Raw genomic sequence first — 22,357 nt, 5'->3', positions numbered from 1 at the left:
CTGCACTTTCTCCCAATTTCGCACCTAATCTTCGTCATGATTAAGCACTTTTTTTGTTCCATAAAAGTTCTAGCATAAGCGTAATTCGGCTAGCAGATTGTTGGAAAAAAATGTTAAGTAAAAAAAAAAAAAAAAAAAAAATGCCTTTACTTCGTGAAAACAAAATGGCGTCCAAACAAAAACTAGCAGGTTGCTGTAGCAGGGTTGGTCGCCAAATTTTCGCCAAAAAAATTCCGGTTGATCTTTACAATATGGTAACTGGTAGTTTGGCGACATTTTGGAGGCAATAAAGGTTACTACCTGGCACTTTGGTAATAATGTGAGCAGTACTCAGTTCCGATTACGCATTATTTTGTGTGAGGGAAATGAGAGATCATGGGATATGTCATGTGATATTAATGGACGAATTACGGTTCTTTAATTGAAAAAGGGGGGAAATCGGGAAAAAATCTGGAAATTTTGTATTTGGCTTTATTCTGTGTTGTGTGAAACAGTGTTCGTGAATTTTTGGATCCCTTGGCCGTAACTAAAGTGAATTCGAAATGGGTATTTATGTATGTATTAATTTAATGTATGTGCTCATTTATATTTTAAGTAGTGTTTTTGAATTTAATTATATTTTAATTAAATGATAGTTATTTTGTAAATTTTATGTTTGTAGGAATTTGGTATACGTTTTAGTTGAAGTAAACGTGCATGGAAATAATATAAATATCTGACATATATGTTCTTTTTACCGGGTTTAAAGATTGAGAAAATTGTCATGTATTTTCGTGAAATTTTTCTAATTTATGAGAAAAAAGCAGTGTACATGGATACAGTGAAGAGTGTGCGCAATGCCATTTTTGTGCAATTCTGGGATGTTTTTTTAAGTGAAAATAAGTCGGCGTGTACATGGTTTAGTGATATTTTAATTAAATGATAGTTATTTTGTGAATTTTATGTTTGTAGGAATTTGGTATATGTTTAAGTTGAAGTAAACGTGCATGGAAATAATTTAAATATTTGATACTAAGTATTTGTAATGCTTGCGGTATGAATTCGTTGGTGACGTGTATAATGTAATAGATGATTTAGAGGTAAAAGTTTTTGGATATTTTATTTATTTTATATGTGGAAATGTTCATATTTGGAAAGGGTAAATACTTTTTCGTGATCAGGTAATTTCATATATGTTCTTTTTACCGGGTTTAAAGATTGAGAAAATTGTCATGTATTTTCGTGAAATTTTTCTAATTTATGAGAAAAAAGCAGTGTACATGGATATAGTGAAGAGTGTACGCAATGCCATTTTTGTGCATTTCTGGGATGTTTTTTTAAGTAAAAATAAGTCGGCGTGTACATGGTTTATGTGTATGTGTTATTGTGAAAAACGCGTAAGGAGTATGGTATTGTGCACTTTTTCCCAAATTTGCAGTGAATATTTGTCATGATTAAGCAGTTTTGTTAGATAAAATTTCTAGCATAAGTGTAATTCGGCTAGTAGATTGTTGGAAGAAGTGTTCAGTAGATAAAAAGAAAAGAAACATGTCTTTACTTCGTGAAGACAAAATGGCGGCGGGAAAAAAAAATAGAGGTTGCTGTAGGAGAGTTGGTCGCCAAATTTTCGCCAAAAAAACGCCAAGTTACCATAATGTAAAGATCAACCAAAATTCCGAGTTACCATACTCCAAAGATTAACCATTAAAAAAAAAGACTTACTACTTATAAAGATACCTTTCTTGGTACTATTCGGTTTCGAGGGCTGTAAAAATTCGCCAAACTATTGTTGATGCCAATGCTGCCAAAAATAATTGCGGCAAGAAACGAAGTATGTTTTAATTTAGATGAAAGGTTAATTTAATATAATACTCTTTTATTATTATAATTTATATGAAATAGGCTAAACATGACTGAATGGAAGCATAAGAGTAAATAACTATTTCTGATCATTATTATAATTTATATAAAAATTGCTAAACATAACTGAATGGATGCCTGCATCGCTATTTCGCTACCGACTTGTTGCTAAAGCATAATTTCATCTCTTTGGTTGTTCAAACGTAACTTTCTATAATGGATGATGCCTTTTCTTTGAAAATATTCTCGGTAAAGTGCAGAATCTTGTTTGCCGCTTTTTACAAGAGTAAAAACAATTGGATTTTTGTCAATTTTCTTTTACTTTTTAAGTGAAAATAGGTCGATGTGTACATAGATAAAGCCAAGCCAAACATTCTTCGCAGTGCCATTTTTGTGCAATTCTGGGGATTTTGTTTTAAAGTGAAAATAGGTCGATGTGCACATGGATACCGAGTTTGTGCAATTCTTAAAAATGCGTCAAACAGTGGGTGATTCTGCACTTTACCCAAAATTCTATTGCCGACTTTTCGTCATGGGCAATTCCCAAATTGTTAAATCCATAGGATATTAAAAAAGGATTTAAAATCAAAAAAGGATTTAAAAATTAAACTAGTATTTCAATGGCGTCTTAAGAAATATAGAACTACATAAACTTATGCAATCTGAAATCAGCGCGTACGCTAGATTTGGCGCGCTGTTAAATGGGTGCGTTTGCTACATTTGGAGCTTTTGTGCATACATTTTCGCTGCAATTTTTTACGGTCTTCAAAATGGAATAGTACCCCTTTCTTAATGTGCTATTAAATAGACATAATTTTACTCCATTATTCCGATTTCTTTATAGAACCACAGATTTTACAAAACAAAGGAAAACAAAGTACCCTTTTGAAGAGGGCTTTCTTAGAGGCTCTTATATTACGCATAAAAAAAAAAAAAACTGTGAAATGACTTTTAATTGATAGGCATAATTTAAGAGTCAATCACTCTTCATCACCTAAAAAAAGCACTCATTTGGTATACTGAAGGTTTAACTATTTGTGACATATTCAAAGCAAAACTTCAATGATGAACGATCATTAGCATTACTAGTTTTTAATACAATATCAACACAAATATTATGCTACAAAAAATTGCCAAACATCAGTTCCAACCGATATTCTGCATTTAAGTGACAACACTGTGGGAAAAAAATTATAATAATAATTCATTTGTTTATGTCCATGTTACAGTTTAATGAGGATGAACGTTCATTGCATTTTAATTTATATGCATATTTGTTATTCAGAAGTCTAACATAACAAAGTTACCAAACATGTCGGACTGAGTATATAATAGCTCAGCATCTACAATGAATAAAAAATTTTTGTCAAATTAATTTTATTTAAAATCCATAACTTTTTCTTTCATTTCTAATTATTTTAATGATAATAATTATATATTACAAAAATATGATAATAAGTAACATAACTAAACCCAGAAATATATGACGAAAAAAATTTTTTTTGTTAGAACAATCTGTTCTTTAAAAATGCACCAATTACAGGTATAAACTAGAAACAAATTGGGGCTAGGTGATTATTAAAATTAAAGTACACCCGTACATATAATTGCGTACATAAAATCTATGCATTTTCCTGAATTTTATTAAAATTAATTTTTTATGGCGAGTTGTCATTTAAACTAAAACTGCTGTTGCAATACCTAAAATTTGCATTCTCACTTTTTCCTTGGCAGCTAGCCTAGAAAAGGTCTCTGACACTTTAATCTATTTTTATAACAACAAGCACAAGAAGCTGCATACTTTCAAAATTACTCTTAAGAGTTTCTCCCGTCGACGAAAATAATACAGAATTTTTAAAGAAGCTAATGTCAAATAACATAATTAATAAACAACATTTAAGCAGCTCAGCACTGTATTGTATAAACCCAAATGCTACTAAATTAGTATACTGTATACACATCTCTCATCTTTAGCTTTAAAACATAATTCTATATTGATCAGAGCTATGACTTATCAGTAAAAACACAATGTTTCATAAATAAAAGAGCCAGAAATAAAATATTTCCTACTTTGGATTATTTTCACTCATATTCAACTTTCTCAAAGACAGAAAAAAGTATTTATAGAATTTATAGCAATTTTAAACCTGTCACATTTGTTTCAAACTTTCACCAAAATTCGCAACTTGAAACAGAAACTTTATTCCGATAAATATATTGCTCGTGGCGCGTGACACACTTCGTATCAACACGATAAATAATTTAAACAATATGTAAGAATTAGTTAAAAACACTTAAAAAAATATTAAATTTACAAATATTCAATAAAACCAATTTTTAATTTATAAGCAATGAAATTCACAAGCGCTAATACTATTTATTTTTCAGACACACGCATACACACACACATATATAGCTATATATAGTTCTTACATGTATGATCCTCAGAAATTCTAGATTAAAAAATAAAAAAAATTGAAACCTAAGAGATTGCTTTCTGGTTAAAAGATTTTGTCTCTAAAGGAATTTTAACGATTCTTCGTGTGTCTAAGGGCAAAAATTATTTACAATTAAAAAATTAGACAATGCAATTTTTTTTAATCTGGCAACTCTCTGTCTCGTTAAGTCATTCCTATCATCTCTGGTTTCAAAATCATGAGTTTGGTATAAGTTTTCGAGGGTAATTCACTTGAAGTTTATTTAAATTCTATTTTAGAGTAATTATATTTATTTTAGATTAAAACTTAACAACTCACGTCACTAAATGGCTCTGAAAAGAATAAAAAAGGAATTAGAAGATTTGAAACGTGACCCTCCGGCACAATGTTCCGCAGGACCTGTGGGGGATGACTTATTTCATTGGCAAGCAACTATCATGGGCCCGCCGGACAGTCCATATCAAGGAGGAGTATTTTTCTTGACGATTCACTTTCCCACAGACTATCCTTTTAAACCACCGAAAGTAGCTTTCACGACTCGAATATACCATCCTAATATAAATAGTAATGGCAGCATTTGTTTGGACATCTTACGCTCTCAGTGGTCACCGGCCTTAACAATATCTAAAGTTCTGCTGTCTATTTGTTCCTTATTATGCGATCCAAATCCAGATGATCCATTAGTTCCAGAAATTGCAAGAATCTACAAAACTGATCGAGAAAAGTACAATGAATTAGCCAGAGAATGGAGCAGAAAATATGCTATGTGATAAACACATGCATTTCCTAAATTTATGTTTTCTACATTTGGTGTATTTTTAGACACTTTATCTTTTAGTAAAATTGTTCACTTTCCATGTCTATTCTCTATTATATTTTTTGAAGAGCTAATGTGAGAAGTATAGAGCTGAAAATTAGACTGGTAGAGTGACTGTAATATGTATTATAATTTATGTATTAAAATGTATACAAGATTGTATATTAATAATCCTTTGAGGAAATTAGCCACGCATTTTACGAAATACAAATATGAAAAGTTATTCAAATTTTAATATTGTTTAATTATGATTATTGTTGTATGAATTTCTTTGTGAAAAGTTTATCAGAACATATGTTATTTATTCTTACTTGAAAGTAACTCAGCTTGCCATATAACATTTCTTTAGATAAATATATATTTCTTGTGCCAAGAAATATCTGAAATTATCAAATTGAGAAATGGTTAGTGTATTATTCAACAGAAACACATTTGCCAGTGCCAAAAGCTAGAATGCAAATCATTTATCATATCAAGAAGAAGAAAAAAAAAAAAAAAAAAAAACTTATTCAGGAATCATTCTATGAATATAAATTATTTTAGAATAATTTGTGTACTAATATGTTTGCTATTTTTAGTTTTAATTTGTTTGCTTTCTGAATGTTATATATTTACACATATCTGTGCCTCTTTCAACTAATGTGCATAATCAATAATGTAAATAGTGCAGTTTTTTTTAAAATATAAATTTTAAGAAGTGTGTCACCATTTTTAGAGTGCTATTCAATTATTTATGAAAGCTTTTTTTATCATAATTTTAAGTAAACATTAATCATGTGTCATTAAAAATGTGTTTGCTGTGTTTTCATATATTGTGTGGTTTAAGATGTCTTTATGATGCTCATACTTTTAAGAAATGTTTCATATAATTTTTTTTTTTTTTTTTTGTGTGTGTGTGTGCAGAGTAAATAATTTCAAGAGCTGCTTCATGTATGAACTTGAAAATTCTTTATTTGTATGGGAATAATGCAAAGTGATTAACGATATTATATTTTATTTATTAGTTTTCAAGTTTCTTTATGTAAACAATATTTTGCAAGCTTTTTTGCATTTTTCTTAAATTTAATAAGATTTAGTGTTTTTTGATTGAATAATATTTGATAAATCCTCTGAAAGTAATTACTTTAAAAATGTGATGTAATATGCGCAGTCTAAAAATTCATGATTTGATTATAAGTCTGCCTGTAAATATTTGACATTACTGGTATGTTAGTCTTATTTATATATAGAATATTGTAATAAAATGGGAAAATACAGGATGTATTTTTACTGAAAATATTTAACAAAATATTAAATAAGTAATTTGAGATATTTCATGTCATACTGTTTCTTTCGGTGATATAAATAGGCCAGTATAAAATAATACAGTAAATGTTTAATTCAGGATACTTTTGATAATTTAAGTTGAATGCCAGGTAGTGTTTTCATATTTAGGATGATGCTAAACTTCTGTTAATGATCACATTTGAATTTTTTCCTGTTACTATGCATTTTAATATGTTATTTAACCCTCTGGCTGATCATCCTGTGATTTCCACGGACAACTCGAATGTAGCAAAATTCGCTCATCCCGCGATTTCTGTGGGCATATGTTTTTCTTCCTTTATTGAGGAGTGCATCCCATTTTTTCCCCGTTTAACCATTGAAATAAATTATATACAGTATTAGGTATTCAGTTTACATTTTGGCCTACGGATATCGTTAGTTGTCTAGTAAATTGCGGCATTTGAAGGCTTGTGGTATTAGCCCTCAAACTTCATTTTTTGTCGTTTTTTTCTTACAGAAATGGCTGCTAGAAAATGTTCAGCGATTATCTTGATTATTTAATTAAATTATTGAATTATTGATTAGATTAATAATTAGATTGATCATGAATTAGATTTATTGAATCTAGTGCAAAGACTGTGAAGTTTGAACTCTGTCATACTAAATTGCATTTTTAAGGTATTTTTCTGTCAACGCTTTATATTTTCTTCAATTTTATACATCTGACTTTTTATATTATGCAATAAATAGAAATTAACTGTAATTTGACTGAAATTTATTTAAAAAAAGATTTTTTTTGTGATAACATCTGACATTTGTTTTTCTGGCAACTTAATTTCTCATGATATAAATCTATATAAAAAAATATTTTCTAGAAAGAAAAAGTGCATTTCTCAATTCTTATATATATATAGATTTAAAATATGCACCCAAAAGAAAAAAAAACACCGCAATTTTGGAAGCGATTTTGGTTCACAAATTGGGCAGTCAGAGAGTTAAACAATATTTATACTTGTGTTTTTGGCTTGATAATTTTGTTTCAAATTTTATCTCACATGATTAGAAAAGTAAACACATTGCACTCATTTTTTTGTTTAAAAATAATGGTTCATTGTATAGACTTTAATAGCTGGCTATCATAATACGAATGAATTTTCTTTAGTATAAGTATTCAGTTTCGTGCATTAAAACTTTCTTCATAAATTTGTAATTACTTGTAATCTGATAATAAGACAGTTTAAATGTATCGTAATTGTCATATATATCAAGTTTCGTAAATTTTTATACAGTCAAACTTTGATAAAGCCAAACTGAAAACAGCTGTTAAACATTTCAAGTAAATCAAAATTCACTTTATTGAAACAAAGTTAATAATTTCTTTGTATTTTGTTATTCAGTTCAACTTATTGAAGTTCTACTGTATATCACATATTTTAAATTTATTTTTATACATTGGAATATTTCTGAAGATTATTAAGACTTGTTGAGAAAAATCTCATGAAGTATGAAATATAGTTAGAGGTAATTAGAACTTATAGAAAATAAAATTTAAGCTTACTCATTAAAACTCTTCTGATCTTAGAATATTATGGGGTCAGAATTTAATATTTACTTGTATCCTTTCTATGCAATAATATACTGAGTATGTACTTTGTATGAAATTTCATAGATTACAGTATTTTTACTAGCATTAACAATTCAGCAAAATGTGTTATTTTAATAACCATATTCTTATTAAACTGTTATTTTGATATTTTCTGAATGTATCTTTTGCATATCATACAGCTGGACTTTTGTTACTACTGTCTACTATGAAATAAAAAATGGATTAAATATAAAAATTTATTCATCTGTTCATATATAAATAGCATATTAATTACTTTTTATTTGAATCAGTCAAGCAATTTATTTAATTATATGCGCTCTGAATGTGAGACATTGCTGTGTAATTTTGATTCTGATAGGCTTGGAAAATAAAAGTTTAAAATACGATTTTGCATTCTCTTAAAATCACAGTTTACTTTTACATTCACTTAATGTATAGCATGGATGCAACAAAGTACCGCAGGACGCCGCCATTTTATTTTAGAAATTGAAAGTTACGGTTCCGTTCGAATTTTAAAATAATAATGAATAATATGCGAAATTCCTGTTTCCTAATCGTTGGACAGCGCTCAATTTTACCTCATCTCTCTTCAAAGGTTTAATTGGTTATGAAATTCACCTCGTAGCTGGTACCTGAAATTAATTAAATGCATAGGACTTTCGGGTTTTGTGGTGCTGAGATGAGAATTTAATTATAATTACGAAAAGAAAACTGCTTTAGAATTGTATCCTCACACTTTTTAATCCATTATATTTAATTATTGCACTGACAAATTTTTAAATATTTAACTAATTAATACTAAAATGAATTTTTATTATATTTCTATTACTTACAAGTGTAAGAATGGCAACAGTTCATTTTGAAAGCAGAAAGGATCGTTGTTAGCAGACAACAATTTAGACACCGATAACAGTTTTTCCTTTATTCGCACTTCAGTTATCAGGAATTTTTGATTGCTTAAATTCTGATTTCAAAAATTCCAAAATTATTTACTTCTCTGCTTTCGAAAAGTTATTTCTTAATGAATTTGTATGCACATGTATGCCGATTAGTAAGTTTAAATAATTATTTCTCGTACTGTGTCCTTAAATATTAAAAGTAAAATTAACTGTGAGACCGTTTTTTAATAAATGTGACATTTTTGTTTTTCTTTATTCACTATAATGTTGAAATATGAAATTACTGACAGCTGGAATTAAAATTTTAAGTAAGTTTTCAGAAAATTTTTAAAGTCTTGTAATTTTATAAATTTAATGCTTATTTCATTATAATTCACGTTCTCTGTCCTTTTACTGTGAGAAATTAGAATTTAGTGGTTCGGTATCTCATTTCCTTAAGCGAATTAATCATATTGAAAATCATGATATTTCTGTAGCTGATAAGAGAATGGCAGGATTTGGCATCATCTTTCTGATAGATTTCTAAGAGGCTCTGCTAGTCATTTCAAAGTTATGAAATACAAAGGATCCTCTCCAAAACAACCACTCAAGGTTTCAGATGGTTCAGTGTTCCGTGAAGGTGGTCATGTTCGAGAGGTGATATTCAATATCAGTGTTTATATTATTAGAATCCTTTCAAAGGTGTTTGCCATAAGACGATTCACTGTATTATAAAACAGATTTTTTCTTCCCTATTAAGAAAGTGTGCTGTGTCTGACAAACAAATTTATAATAATTAAAAGGATTACTATATTTATTAGATTAGGTAAATATAAATGAATAAAGTCTTGGAATAGTGAAATGTTATTTATCAGCCATTCTTTGTTATATTGGATTAAGAGTTCATCAAATTATTTTATACAGTGTTGTTAAGAGGAAATTCAGTTTCTTCAACAGAAACTGTAAATATGTACAGTGTTATAGTTACTCATTTTAAATGATGAAAAAAAAAAAAAAAAACTATTTTTTTATCACTTAAATGAAATGGCTGTTTGTTAAAATTTGTCAAATGTTAACTATTGGTATTCTATATGGTCTGTCTTGGAATAGTGAAATGTTATTTATCAGCCATTCTTTGTTATATTGGATTAAGAATTCATCAAATTACTTTATACAGTGTTATTAAGAGGAAATTAAGTTTCTTGAACAGAAACTGTAAATATGTACAGTGTTATAGTTACTCATTTTAAATGATGAAAAAAATACTATTTTTTATCACTTAAATGAAATGGCTGTTTATTAAAATTTGTCAAATGTTAACTATTGGTATTCTATATGTTCTGTTTTTGTTAAAGTTAATTGTGGCTTGATTGTTATTAATGTAGTGAATAAAAATAATTATTTTTGAACACCTATTATTAACTTTGAAATACTAAAATTGTTATTAATATACTAAAATTTATTCATGAACACTTGTAATTGGTATTTAGATATAGAAAATTAAATATATATGCAAGACAAATTGAAATAAAATATTCTGAATACAGTGACATATTCAGATTCGGCTTTGGCTGCCCAGGGCATTCTCGAAATTTGCCACGTATTACCGCCCCTCTTGGTATACAAACAAATAACTAAAAATAGTGTCAAAGTAATACGTGAAGAAATAAATTTAAACTCAATATTTATTTTTGAAGAAAAATTTTAATTCCAGCATTTTAAAATTATATTATTATTTTATTTGTGTTTTGTCCATAAAACCATTGATGACATCATAGGAATCTACTTGCTTGCTGTAGTTGCTGTAATGCACACATTATTAGAAAGATTTCTTGAATGCAAAATATTTTCTAACTGATTTTGACTTAGAAAACGCTTCTTACTATGTGCAGCAATTGTAAAGAAAGCTCATAATAGTATTGCAGTATCTTTGTTCTGGAGATTGTATTTTAGAATAAACTGCAAAAACACAAAAAGACTGACCTTCCATGTTCCTGTTTTATTTCGCTAGCAATAACAGAAAAAAAACTCTTGAAATACTTCTTTCTTAATGAGGAATTCTTTTCTATTAATGTCACCATGATCATAACTTAGTTCATATTCATAATTTTCAAAATTTACATAATTTTTCTTTTTAAGTTTCATAGAATAAAAGAGTATAACAAGAGCATGTAGCTGTTGAAATCTCATGGTGATTTCTTTGAATGCTTTGGCCGAAGTAAAACGTTATATTTTTTCCTCAATTTAATTATGGTGTACAATTCAGAATCTCATTATTTTGTACATACCTTGATAATCCACGTGGTTATTCTTAGAAAATAATGTTCTATGCAAAAAATGCCACACTGTGTGGATTGTACCCTCTGCCACTAAGCAGACTGTTATGTAACTATACAACTATCTGAATCGAAATGCTAAAATGTAAGAGTATTAGTCTAATAATGTATTACAGCTCTCTTTGATATAATAATTATAGCTACAGAGAAGTGAGATTCAGCTAATATTGGTATATGGGTTGTAATACATCTGAAGTCTTTTTTAATTGGATTATTTCATCTTCCTGTCGTAATTATATATTCATGCTTAATTTTTCTGAAGTGTACCATTCCAAAATTGTTAGCTGCCGTGTGATTCTTTCATGATACAAATGATGCATATAATTACATAACAGCACAAGTTAAAATGAAATCCTGTATCTTCAAGTATTCATACCAAAATTTTTAATCACGGTAAAAATAAAGCAATACTAAGTCCTGTTGATGATAATTTTAAATTTATCCCAGTAACATAGTCTTTTCTCCCCACCCCCATTCTTTTCAGTGTTAGAGAAACAATTTGGATTTTTAGGCTGTACACTTTTATGATGGGATTGATATTTGTTCATGTTACTTGTTTTCCTGCTCTCTGTGATGAACTTCTAATTTTATGAAAAATGTTTAATAAATAAAATACCTCTGCTGCAAAATAATGTTTCCAACCATAAGATATTTTTTAATTTTCTAAAAATTATTAGCCCTATTATTGTCATTATATGTATCATAATTTATTAGTGTATGTGTTATACTACTTTATTTTTTTATCTGTATATTGTATTTTTACAGAGGGTGATTAGACATTTTATGAATGATTTCAAGGCCATTTATTTAATGTTTAAAACAGTGGTTCTGAACCTTTTGACTAACGCATACCATCTAAACAAAAACTGAAAAACTAGTATCGCTGCTACATTTTTACAATTATTATTTTTCAATAAAAATATTTAAAAAATTATATTTTGCCATTTGCACAAGAATTGGCTATTTTTATTAAATATGCACACATAAAAATATTAGATTAAAAATTGGTTACCATTTTGATTATCAAAATTTAAGTTATTCTAAAATTTAGTATGAAATGTGGGCCTGTTTAACCCTCTGAACGGCCAGGGTTTTCACTAAGAAAGCACAAATTTCCAAAAACTACTATGAGAACAAATTACTTTTTTGATTTTAATGCAAAAAATCTCCTGATATTTTATACCTGGATTTGTTTTCTTTTGATATATTGCCTTAATTTTATTGACATATTTTAATATGCACGTATATATACTTTCTTACAAATATCACAATAAATATTCTAGGCCATATATATACAGCCATGCCGCTTAGAGGGTTAAGAGAGATTAATTTCTTTATGTCTGGTTTTATTTCACTTAGCTTTAAATTAGGATCCACTGTTAATTTTGTTCAGTGTTTATTTTTCAAATATAATATGGGAGAAAATCCTTCTTCAGACAAATAGCTTGTGCTAAAAGGCAATAAAAATTTAATAGCTTTATTTTAAATGCCTTTCAGTTTTTTTTCTTTATTTCAATTCTTTTCAGCCAAAAGTTAACACGTGTGTTATTTTTGAAATCGCAGGAAATTTCTATCAATTTTTCATTTTCTTGACGAGATTTTTGAATTTAATATTTAAAAATACTTTGTTTCTTTGCATACTACCTACATTTCTCTTGGGTATCACTGATTGAGAATCACTGGTTTAAAATGTAAAGTCTACTTTTTTAAATGTTCGAATGATCTTCTGATAGTCTTTTTTTTTCTGGGCTATTAAGTCTGCATTACGATTTTCACGAAAGAAGAACTTTTTGTAAAATGTCCAAGGGTGTTGATTTTTAGGTATTGTTCTGTTATCAGTGCCAGATTCAGAATCTGGAATCTGGTCCCAATAACAGAACAGTTTTCTATTCTTCTTCAACTATTTTCCACAGTTCGTCAATCATGGTGGATGTGTGCTTAGAAAAAGCTCTTTTCAAGAGATTAACACATTGACTGCCAGTCACTACAGTTAGATTGATAGTTATTGCCACCCATATGGATGTAAATTGTATCCAAATGCCAACATACTTATTATAAGAAATATTATTTAAAAATATTAATAAAAGATAATTATGTGATCCCTAAGTATTATTTAAGCCTTTTATTAAAGAATTTTTTAATTACGCGCCAGTGCATGATTGGCACTACATGTAAAAATTTTCTCCAAATGCCACATTATGCGCTGGCACATGGAATGCAAAAAATTAATTTAAATAAGAAAAATAAGTGACAGTACGCATTATTTTTATATCAATATGTATTACAGACAATTATACATATTACAAAGGAATTTATAACAAGAAAATTATGAAGACATTATACAGATGCATCTAGAATGTTATTTGTGTATTATCTTTGAACAATCTAAGCAGTACCCGGGAGATCCTTCACAAAATTTGCAAACATTTATTGTATCTATGTTTCCCTTGGGAATAGAAGCTTTCTTAGAATTTTTAGTCTAAAGGGATTTGAATCCCGAAGGACTATTAGTTTCGTTTTGGCATTTTGCGTCGGACGGATAAATGTCGGTTCACTTTTCAAACTGTTGCCATAAAATGTTAGAGTCCTGCATTATATTTGAAGAAATTAAATAATGAAAATCTGCGTAAATGTATGTATATTTCTCACATTGTCATAAAATAACGGTACATAGAGTCATCGAATTTTGAATAACGTAATCCTCCAACGAATATGAGCATGTGGAAGACCAAATTTGAAATTTGTTTTATGATCGATTTCCTATTTTTTAAAACTTTGACAAATTTTTGATTAACAAACTCAAGGATTTCAAAGCGAGCAATGGCAACGTTGTGCAGAAAAAACATTTTTATCTCCAGCGCGTGAGTCTCTGTATCGGAAATTCTAAAGATATGCTCGTTTTAAAACTATTTTGCGATATTGCTGTTGCACTGGATCTTATGGTTTAAGTGCGAGGAACATGATATTTAATAAAGAAAGGTAACACACAAAATGTTAAAAAATGCCCCTTTGGACGTAATTTAAAATCTGAAACATTTCAGAATTTTTTTTTTTTTTTCCTTCTTTTTTTTTTTTCTTCCCGTGTACTCAGCACATGTTCAGATTCAGACTGATCACACACAGGAGTACGAAGAATAGATGGCTGTTTTACTAAACTTCGTATCACGGATAAACAGTAGTCATACAGTGATGTATTTTCATTGGAATACTTATTATAGATAAAGTGGGAATTGTTCATCATTATTTGCAAAATATGCACAAATATTTTCGTGGGCTACCTAATTGTTTTTCTCTCACAAGGATAATAAGCAAGCATCTGATCTTGCTTATTAATACCAGCCATAAATTTATTATATTGAATTACAGGTAGAGGTTTCGATTTAATTTCACCTCTTTTGTTTGTTATTTCCACCATATCATTTTTATATTCATTGGAAATGTAAGTGATGTCTCTCTTATCCTGCCACTTTGCAATCATCACACCATTAGCATACTTTGCTACAGTTTGCCCTTTCTTCAGTTTTTTTTTTCCTTTACCTCTTTCGGAAATGTCTTTCTGTTCTTTCTGATTGTCCCAGTGCAATGAGTTTTCCCATCAGCAAGACATTTTGTCAGTTCATAGCTGTTAAAATAATTGTCCATAAATATGCTATGTCCTACATCCAGCATTCCCTCGAGTAAATTCATAACGACTTTTTTTGCATGTTCTTTTCTACCAGAATCATCCAACATGCCTGCATATATCATAAATTTCAGAATCATACCATCAGGAGTTGTGATCATGTACAACTTGATACCATATTTGTGACGTTTATTTGGTATATACTGTCTGAATATAAGCCATCCATGCCACAATACCATTGATTCATCTAAACTAATCTCACACCCTGGGTAATATATTTCAGATACACGCGCGTTGAACAAATTCACCATATCTCTTACTTTATACAATTATATCCTTTGGAAGCTCTGTATTCTGATCTAGGATCTTTGCGAAGTGCAATACCCTCAGTAACAACAAAAAACGATTCCTGCTCATATTTTCTGAAAATACACGTAAACCAAACAGTGAATCTGTTTTTCAGTAATCTTGTATATGGTTGATTTGTATAGTTCCCAGGTGTATGATCAATCCCACAAATAGAAAGAGTTCTTCTTTTGTGGTGCTCTTCCAAGCATTGATGCGAGAATGTTTCTTTTTTCCTTGCGAAGAAGTACTTTATGAGCATAATCATTAGTTGCAGCAACTATTTCTTCCAAGATACCATCAGTGAAAAAATGACGAAAGAAATCTATAGGATTGTTACCTGAAACAGGTTGGAGCAAACACTTGGATTTTATGAAAGGAAATTTTTTCATTGATGTTGAATCGTTTTCCCAAATAACGTTTTCTGCCATAGTTGAATCATCCTGCTGACATGCAGACTCTTGCACGATTTGTTCTTCATCATCATCATCATCAGAATCCAAAATATCCTGGGTACCAGTCGGAGGAACGAATTCTTCGTCACCGTCATAACTAAAATCGCTCGGGTTCACTCTACTCATCCGATAGACTCAGTCAACAAATTTGCTATTTCATCATCCGTAAGAGCCTTTTTATATTGAACTTTTCTTTTTTCCAGGCGCAAATGCCCTGCACTATCATCTCTATAACTCATACTAAAAGATTATTTTTTAATAAAAATAAAACAATTTCAAAACTGCGATTATTTATACGTAGTTTCTAATTTTCACTCCATGCCAATACCAGAAGAAATGCCCTGCATGCAATACCAAATGAACTGGAGAATGAATAACAGGTATAGGATTTTCCCGCGCCAGCGTGTGACTGGCTGCTGAGACATCAACCCACATCACGCGTTGGCGCATGATTAGCTCCTTGCTAATAACAAAACGTCACACACTGGCGCATGATTGGCAGTCAATGTGTTAAAAGTCTAATAGTGCATTTTATGAATGATTTCAAGGCCATTTATTAGGGACTTTTTAAGGGGTGGCATCAGGAAACTTGATAGGAATATTTTGAAAAGGTATATATGGAATACTTGTATCATTCTTCTTAGGTCGAAGGAGCATTAGCCAAGAATGGATATTAATCTCGAAATGGCATTTTGTGTTGAATCACTAAAAGTATTGAATTAGTTTTCAAATTGTTGCCACTAAATGTTATCGCCCTGCATTATATTTAAAGAAATTAATCCTTTCAAGATGCTGCATCTTCATTTAAAATGTTCCCTTGGGACAGATGAGAGTTGAAAGGAATTGCTCTACTAGAGATGGATCAAACCGTTCCTTTAAAGGATCAGATTGGAACCATTCACGTACTGAAGTGAATCAGTTGTTTTTAACAATTCACTACTCACTACATAAATTTATTGACAGGCATGGATCAAGAGCAGTGTGCGAAGATGGAAACATGCAGAAAGAATCGAACAAGGAGTGGGATCAGTGGAATCAACTGCTCACTCCGTGGACTGATTTCTTTAAAGTGTACTTTTAAGATTCCCTAAAAACACCTTTCTGCATAGAACAACAATAAAATTCTGGAATAAAAAAAAAAATGCTAAAATTAGTTAAAAAATAATGAAAACTTTAAAACTCACTTTTGTTAAAGATTGCATTATTTTATTATTATAATTGATGTTATGTTGCTGCTACAAATCACAGTATAAAAATAAATATTTAGATTGGAGCCATATCCCAAAAAACAAGAAATTGTCCTTTTTTTTAAAAAAATTGTATTTGACAAAATAATACCAAATATCGCTCGAGGTTTTTCTATATGGTAGGGTCCACATTTTATTCTGCAACTGTGAGAAAAATGCATTAGATGGAAAAATTTATGTTTATAAATATATACTAACTCTAAAGAAGATTAAAGAGAAATTCACAGCTCTTGACTGCAAGAAGTTATTAAAATAAGTAAATAAATAAAAATGTAATTTATTATTTTACATAAATGTTACAATATTGTATAAAAAGGTAATATTTAATATACATAGCTATACTCATTATACAGTATTCAAAGAATCAAAATGAAACTCGAAGGAACAGCTCCAAGGAAGCAAAAAGAGCAAATAATCAAGACTTTGCAGGAGCCAGATTTGTGGCTAGAACAGGAACTCTGGAGCGATGAAAAGAGCGAATAATGAAGACTCCATAGGAATCAGATCCACAGCTAGGAAAAGGAATGATGAAAAGAGCGAATAATCAAGACACTGAAGGACCCAGATCTTCGACTAGAGAAGCAGCGCCCGAGCGCTGATGGCAGGGAATCCAAGAAAGAAACCGAATGCCTGTAATCTACTTATCTTGCACTGCCAGAAGGGCGGGAAAGACTCCATCCATTTGCCAACAGGGGTGGTCAGTTTCACTGAGATGCTTTGGTTTATTTAATGTCTTGTTTTTTAAATACTAGATGGAACACAAGCAAAGCAAAACCAGACATATATACATATATAGCGCACACATGCATACACATGTAAAAAAAAGGTCAGAGACGTTTTCGGTAAATAATAAATGAAAGAATGTTAGTGTTTACATAAGAGGAGTCAAATTTTGGGCACACTTCCCACTAAGAGTTTTCTGTGATCTGATAAAGAACTTTTGCTTTGTTTTCAATGGATCACTCGCTCAGTAAAGTAAATCGGTTCTTTGAATCAATTCCGGAGCAGATTGCCCATCTCAATATTCCACAGGATAGGGATTTTGCATCACTAAGCCAAACTTTTAAAAAAAATCTTTAAAAAAAAAAGTTTTAATGTCATAATTTTTGGTACTTATTACATAAAGTGTCATTTGTGTTAAAATTAGTATTTCATAATCTTTTCCCTTTACTTTACATGACAATTTATAAAAAAATTTCTAATTTCGGAAATGCTATTCAAATTATTCCAAAGTTTTAATTGATAAAATACATTAATAAACTTTAATAAAAAAAAAGTACAAGGAAGACTATTTACTAGAAATAAAAAAAAGAAATCCTTCATGAGAACTGAAAGTCTCTGACAAAATATCAGTATGAGGATCAATAGAAATTTCGCTCTCTAACTCTTTAGAAAAATGACTGATGACTCTTATTCATGTCACTAATTGGCTCATTTACTGTGCGAATAATCCTTCATCTAATAAATAACGTGCTCACCATAAAAAACTGAAGTAAGAATTTCTGAAATAAAATGCAAAATATGAACAATAAAAGTAATGCAAAGCTTAATAGAAATTGACATAGTAACTCTAAAACATCCTACATAATAGCAAAAAAAGGATTCAAAGGGATATCAGAAATGTAAATGTTTATAGCATGTGATGAATTAAAGAGCCAAACTCTATTTGGATTATGTAAATGTTTATAGCATGTGGTGAATTAAAGAGCCAAACTCTATTTGCATTATGCATCCCTTCTTCCCCACAACAGCTGACACTAAGGTTATGCAGAATGTGATCAAGTTGAAGGTCAGCATCTTAAAACTGTATTCAATTTAATAGTAATGGACACAGTACGCCATCAAGTTGTCTTTAAAAAGTGCTTCCACTTAAAACTCGTATATGCATCAGCCGTACCTTACATTTGCTCTCCAATTGCACCTGGATGTAAGAGATGTTCATAGAAAATGCATATATGAGACGCCCGTTCAGAAAGTGTTAAAATAATGAAATCTCGGTATGTATGTTTCTCACATTGTGAAAAAACAAACAATGTAACCTAGAACCATCAAATTTTGAAAAACTTAGTCTTCCATCTGAATATGAGCACCTGGAAGCCCAAATTTAGAATTTGTTTTATTATCTATTTCATATTTTGTAAAACTTTAATGAATTTTTGATTAAAAAACTCAACAATTTTAAGTGAGAAATAGCAACCCTGTACAGAATGAAACATCTTTTTCTCCAGCATCCAAGGCTGTCTATTGGAAATTCTAAAAATATGTTGTTTTTAAATATTTTTAGCCAAATGCTCTCTAAACACACTGGTGTATATAAATGAAAACAAAAAACACTTCTTTGGGCCTAATATAAAATCTGAAAGTTTTTTTTTTGGGGGGGGAAGGAATACAGTGGTATTTTTCGGAGTATGACTTGTTGCTGTGTCTTGATAAAGTTTCCCTCTTTGAAAGTCATTGGGATAAAGAAATTGAATTTCTTCTATAAATATTGGACATAAAACTTTCTGTTGACTTGAGTTGATTTTTAACATTTTTTCCCACTCTTCTTATTTTAACCCTTTGTTGCATACAAATAATCTAGAGAAGTTAAACGAAAATGTTTGTATTTTTTCTATTTAAAATAACCTTAGTAATAATAAAAAAATTAATTTTATTCATATTTTGATTTAAATAATTGCTACAGTCTGTTCAATACAGTGAACAGCATGCATATACGTACATGCATACAAATCTCTTCCCAACGATTTACGGTCATTGCATTTGAAATAATTTCCTGCCTTGTTTGCAGTGATCATTACCATCTTCTAAATGGTAAATCTACAACTGACATGTATATACAGATCCCCCAAAATATCTTCATTTTGTCGATTGTGATTGAATTCATTTTGCTATGATTTTGTAACCTGTACCTATTGGATTCAGATATCAAGTGTTCTAGAAATTCCTTGCCAAACATAAACATTTTCAGTGGTGTTTTGGCTTGATAAGCAGTACATTTGGGTTTCAATGCACTCTTTTCAGTAGATCTTTATTTACCATTCCACAATTTTCTCAAACTGACATTTAAAATAAAATGTCTAAAATTACTAATTATGAATAAAAAATGGCAGTATAAGAAAATGTAAGCAATATTATATAATGTTTACTATGAGAAATTGTTCTAACTTGGAAACAGAAGTAGCTGCCCATTTTCCAAATAGCAATGCTTTACTTAGTGATGCTATACAACCATCTATGATCGACAGTTGGAAGTTCTAATAATATAGAATGAATAAACACAGGAATGGAATCTGTTAAGGCATTTACAGAAGAATAAACAAATTTAAACTTTTGTCTACTAGAGTGGACATAATACAACAAAGGGTTAAATTTTCCATTGTAAGAGAATCCTGCAGCAATCATAAACCCCTTACTGAAATATTCTTTGCATTTACAGAACCACATTTGTACAATTTTGTTCTCTTTTTTTTACAGTAATAAATAGATTTTTTTTGTTGCATTCATTTAAGTAAAGCCATTCTTCATTAAAGGTCACAATGTTTTTCCATTTATGTCTTGCTAAATAGTTTTCATACAGGGTTCTGCAGATTGTTTTTTGTTAAGCCACTTGCTTTGGCAAAAGCTGGTGAACATTATATATGTTAGTGTTTAAGTTGTAAATCTTGGTTTATTATTTTATTTGTTGTTGTTACAGATGCATTTAGATACTTTGCAACTGATTTTGTCATTGACAGATTTTTCTCTTATTAACAAAGATTTAACTTTAGAAGTATTTGAGATAGTACATACATTTTTCGGTTATTTGTTTGACACCTTCTTTCCATGTATAAGTAATGATTATCATTTCCCCCTTTAATAATGTTGCTTATTTTGCATTTAGAAATTTTAATACCATGCATTTTGCATTTTTGAAGCAGAGGCATAGCTACAGTTTTCTGCACCCAGGGAAGGGGACAACTAAAGATCTTGTACTCTTTTCTATGTTTCAAGAATGAAAACATTTTCAATCTAAAATTCTGTAACATCAATTTGGCACCCCTAGATGCTGCACCACCCTTGCTCCATCCTAGCTACGCCACTGTTTATAAGTATGGAATAGGAATATTTCTCTTTGGAAAATGCAAAAACATATCCTTGAATCCACAGCTTGTTTGCATGTGACATTTTGAAAGAGGAATAAATTTATATGTAGTAGACAATGTCTCATTTCAAATAATAAAAGCTGTTGCTAGAATTTTACTTTATTTAAAACATTTACTTTATTTAAAATTTTTATCAAAATCTTTCTAAAAATGTGTAAGTAGCCTCTATATTTATGTGTGTTTATATATATATATATATATATAATTAATGGAGAAAAAACTTAAATTAAGGTATTTCAAAATTTATTTTAAAAAGGTATAAACAATAAAATCCTGCACTATAGCTAGATTTAGATTAAAAATTTAATTTAAAAGATAATAGATAAATGATTAAATTATCTCCTGAAAATGTGAAAGAAAATTTAGATAGTAAAAGTGTGCTATTGTGGAAATCAAAAATTAGAATTTGTTATTTAAAAATGTTAAATTAATAAAATATTTATAAACACTGTAATCATGTAGGGGAATTTTTTCCACATTCCTGAAATAACTTAAGGTTTAAATTCAGGTATTTTATGAAATTGATTAGCAAATTTAGAATTGGAATATGGTTTCCATTCAGAAATATGAAAAAGATTAAACATAATCCTTTTGAATTGTTGGTTACTGTATACAGGCATTCCAGTTCCCCTTGAAAATATGGGATCTTTCTGTGGAATCAACAGCAATTTTAATTGTTTAAATTTCTCTTTATTAATTTAGCATTTGTAAATTATAGATTCTAATTTTTACTTCCACAACAGTCCACCTTTAGTATCTAAATTTTGCTTCACATTTCCTAGAAAGTAATCTAATCATTTATATATTCTCTTTTATGTACATGTATACATATATACTTGTAGTTAAATTTCAGGAAATTTAACTACAAGTATGTAATGTATATAATTGTATTTGAATATAATGTATTGCATTTATATCTTATAATTCTGCAAATAACACATTTGTATATTTTATTTTTAGGCCCTTTCCTTCTTTCTAATTGAAAATGAATTATAATTTATGCTTTGAAGATATTAAAGTTAACTGGAACAATGAGGATTGATTTCAGGTAAATCTAAAAATTTAGCTTTTTACCTTACTTGCTTATGCTGTAAAAGTATAAATATGAACATTTATGTTTATTGCATTATGTATAATTTTATTTCAAATGTACATAAAATGATATTTCCAGTCTGGCTAAAGCATATTATTTTTTTGACAAAAAGCAAAATTTCAATAATAAATATGATATATAATGTGATAAATATAAGAAGTGTGCTAAAAAAATGCTAGGAATTTTTATACAGTCAAAAGTCGTTAATCCGGACTCGTCAAGACTTCGGTGATTCCGGATTATTGATTTTTCCGGATTATAGATCATCAGTTT

The 22,357-nt window shown here is 29.4% G+C and overlaps 2 protein-coding genes and 1 pseudogene across 9 annotated transcripts in view; 2 read left to right on the top strand and 1 right to left on the bottom strand.

Annotated features, from left to right (window-relative positions):
* The window catches only part of Dip-C (dipeptidase C), a 92,784-nt gene extending 88,612 nt beyond the window's left edge, over positions 1-4,172 (bottom strand). The window contains exon 1 of the mRNA XM_085827675.1: positions 3,910-4,172. Within this exon, the coding sequence (XP_085683801.1) occupies positions 3,910-3,929 (20 nt within the window). The 5' untranslated portion in view covers positions 3,930-4,172. The remainder of the gene's footprint in view (positions 1-3,909) is intronic.
* Positions 4,173-4,443: 271 nt separating this feature from the next.
* On the top strand, positions 4,444-8,352 carry LOC118182300 (ubiquitin-conjugating enzyme E2-17 kDa pseudogene; annotated as a pseudogene).
* Positions 8,353-8,492: 140 nt separating this feature from the next.
* Positions 8,493-22,357, top strand: part of LOC118182299 (galactosylgalactosylxylosylprotein 3-beta-glucuronosyltransferase I-like) — a 68,355-nt gene continuing 54,490 nt past the window's right edge. For 2 of the 8 annotated variants that reach the window (XM_035351633.2, XM_035351628.2), the window contains exons 1-2: positions 8,493-9,017; positions 21,952-22,039. The gene's annotated coding sequence lies outside the window, so the exon portion shown is untranslated. Of the gene's footprint in view, positions 9,174-9,195; positions 9,671-21,951; positions 22,040-22,357 lie in introns of those variants that run through there. The other 6 variants (XM_035351635.2, XM_035351630.2, XM_035351634.2 and 3 more) reach the window with 3 other exon arrangements.

This window comes from Stegodyphus dumicola, chromosome 12 (assembly GCF_044657685.1).
Source record: "Stegodyphus dumicola isolate Sdum_Otavi_A_Nest chromosome 12, ASM4465768v1".
NCBI lineage: Eukaryota > Metazoa > Arthropoda > Arachnida > Araneae > Eresidae > Stegodyphus > Stegodyphus dumicola.
Note: the sequence above shows the minus strand (reverse complement) of the source record. Positions and strands in the feature narration are given on the sequence as shown.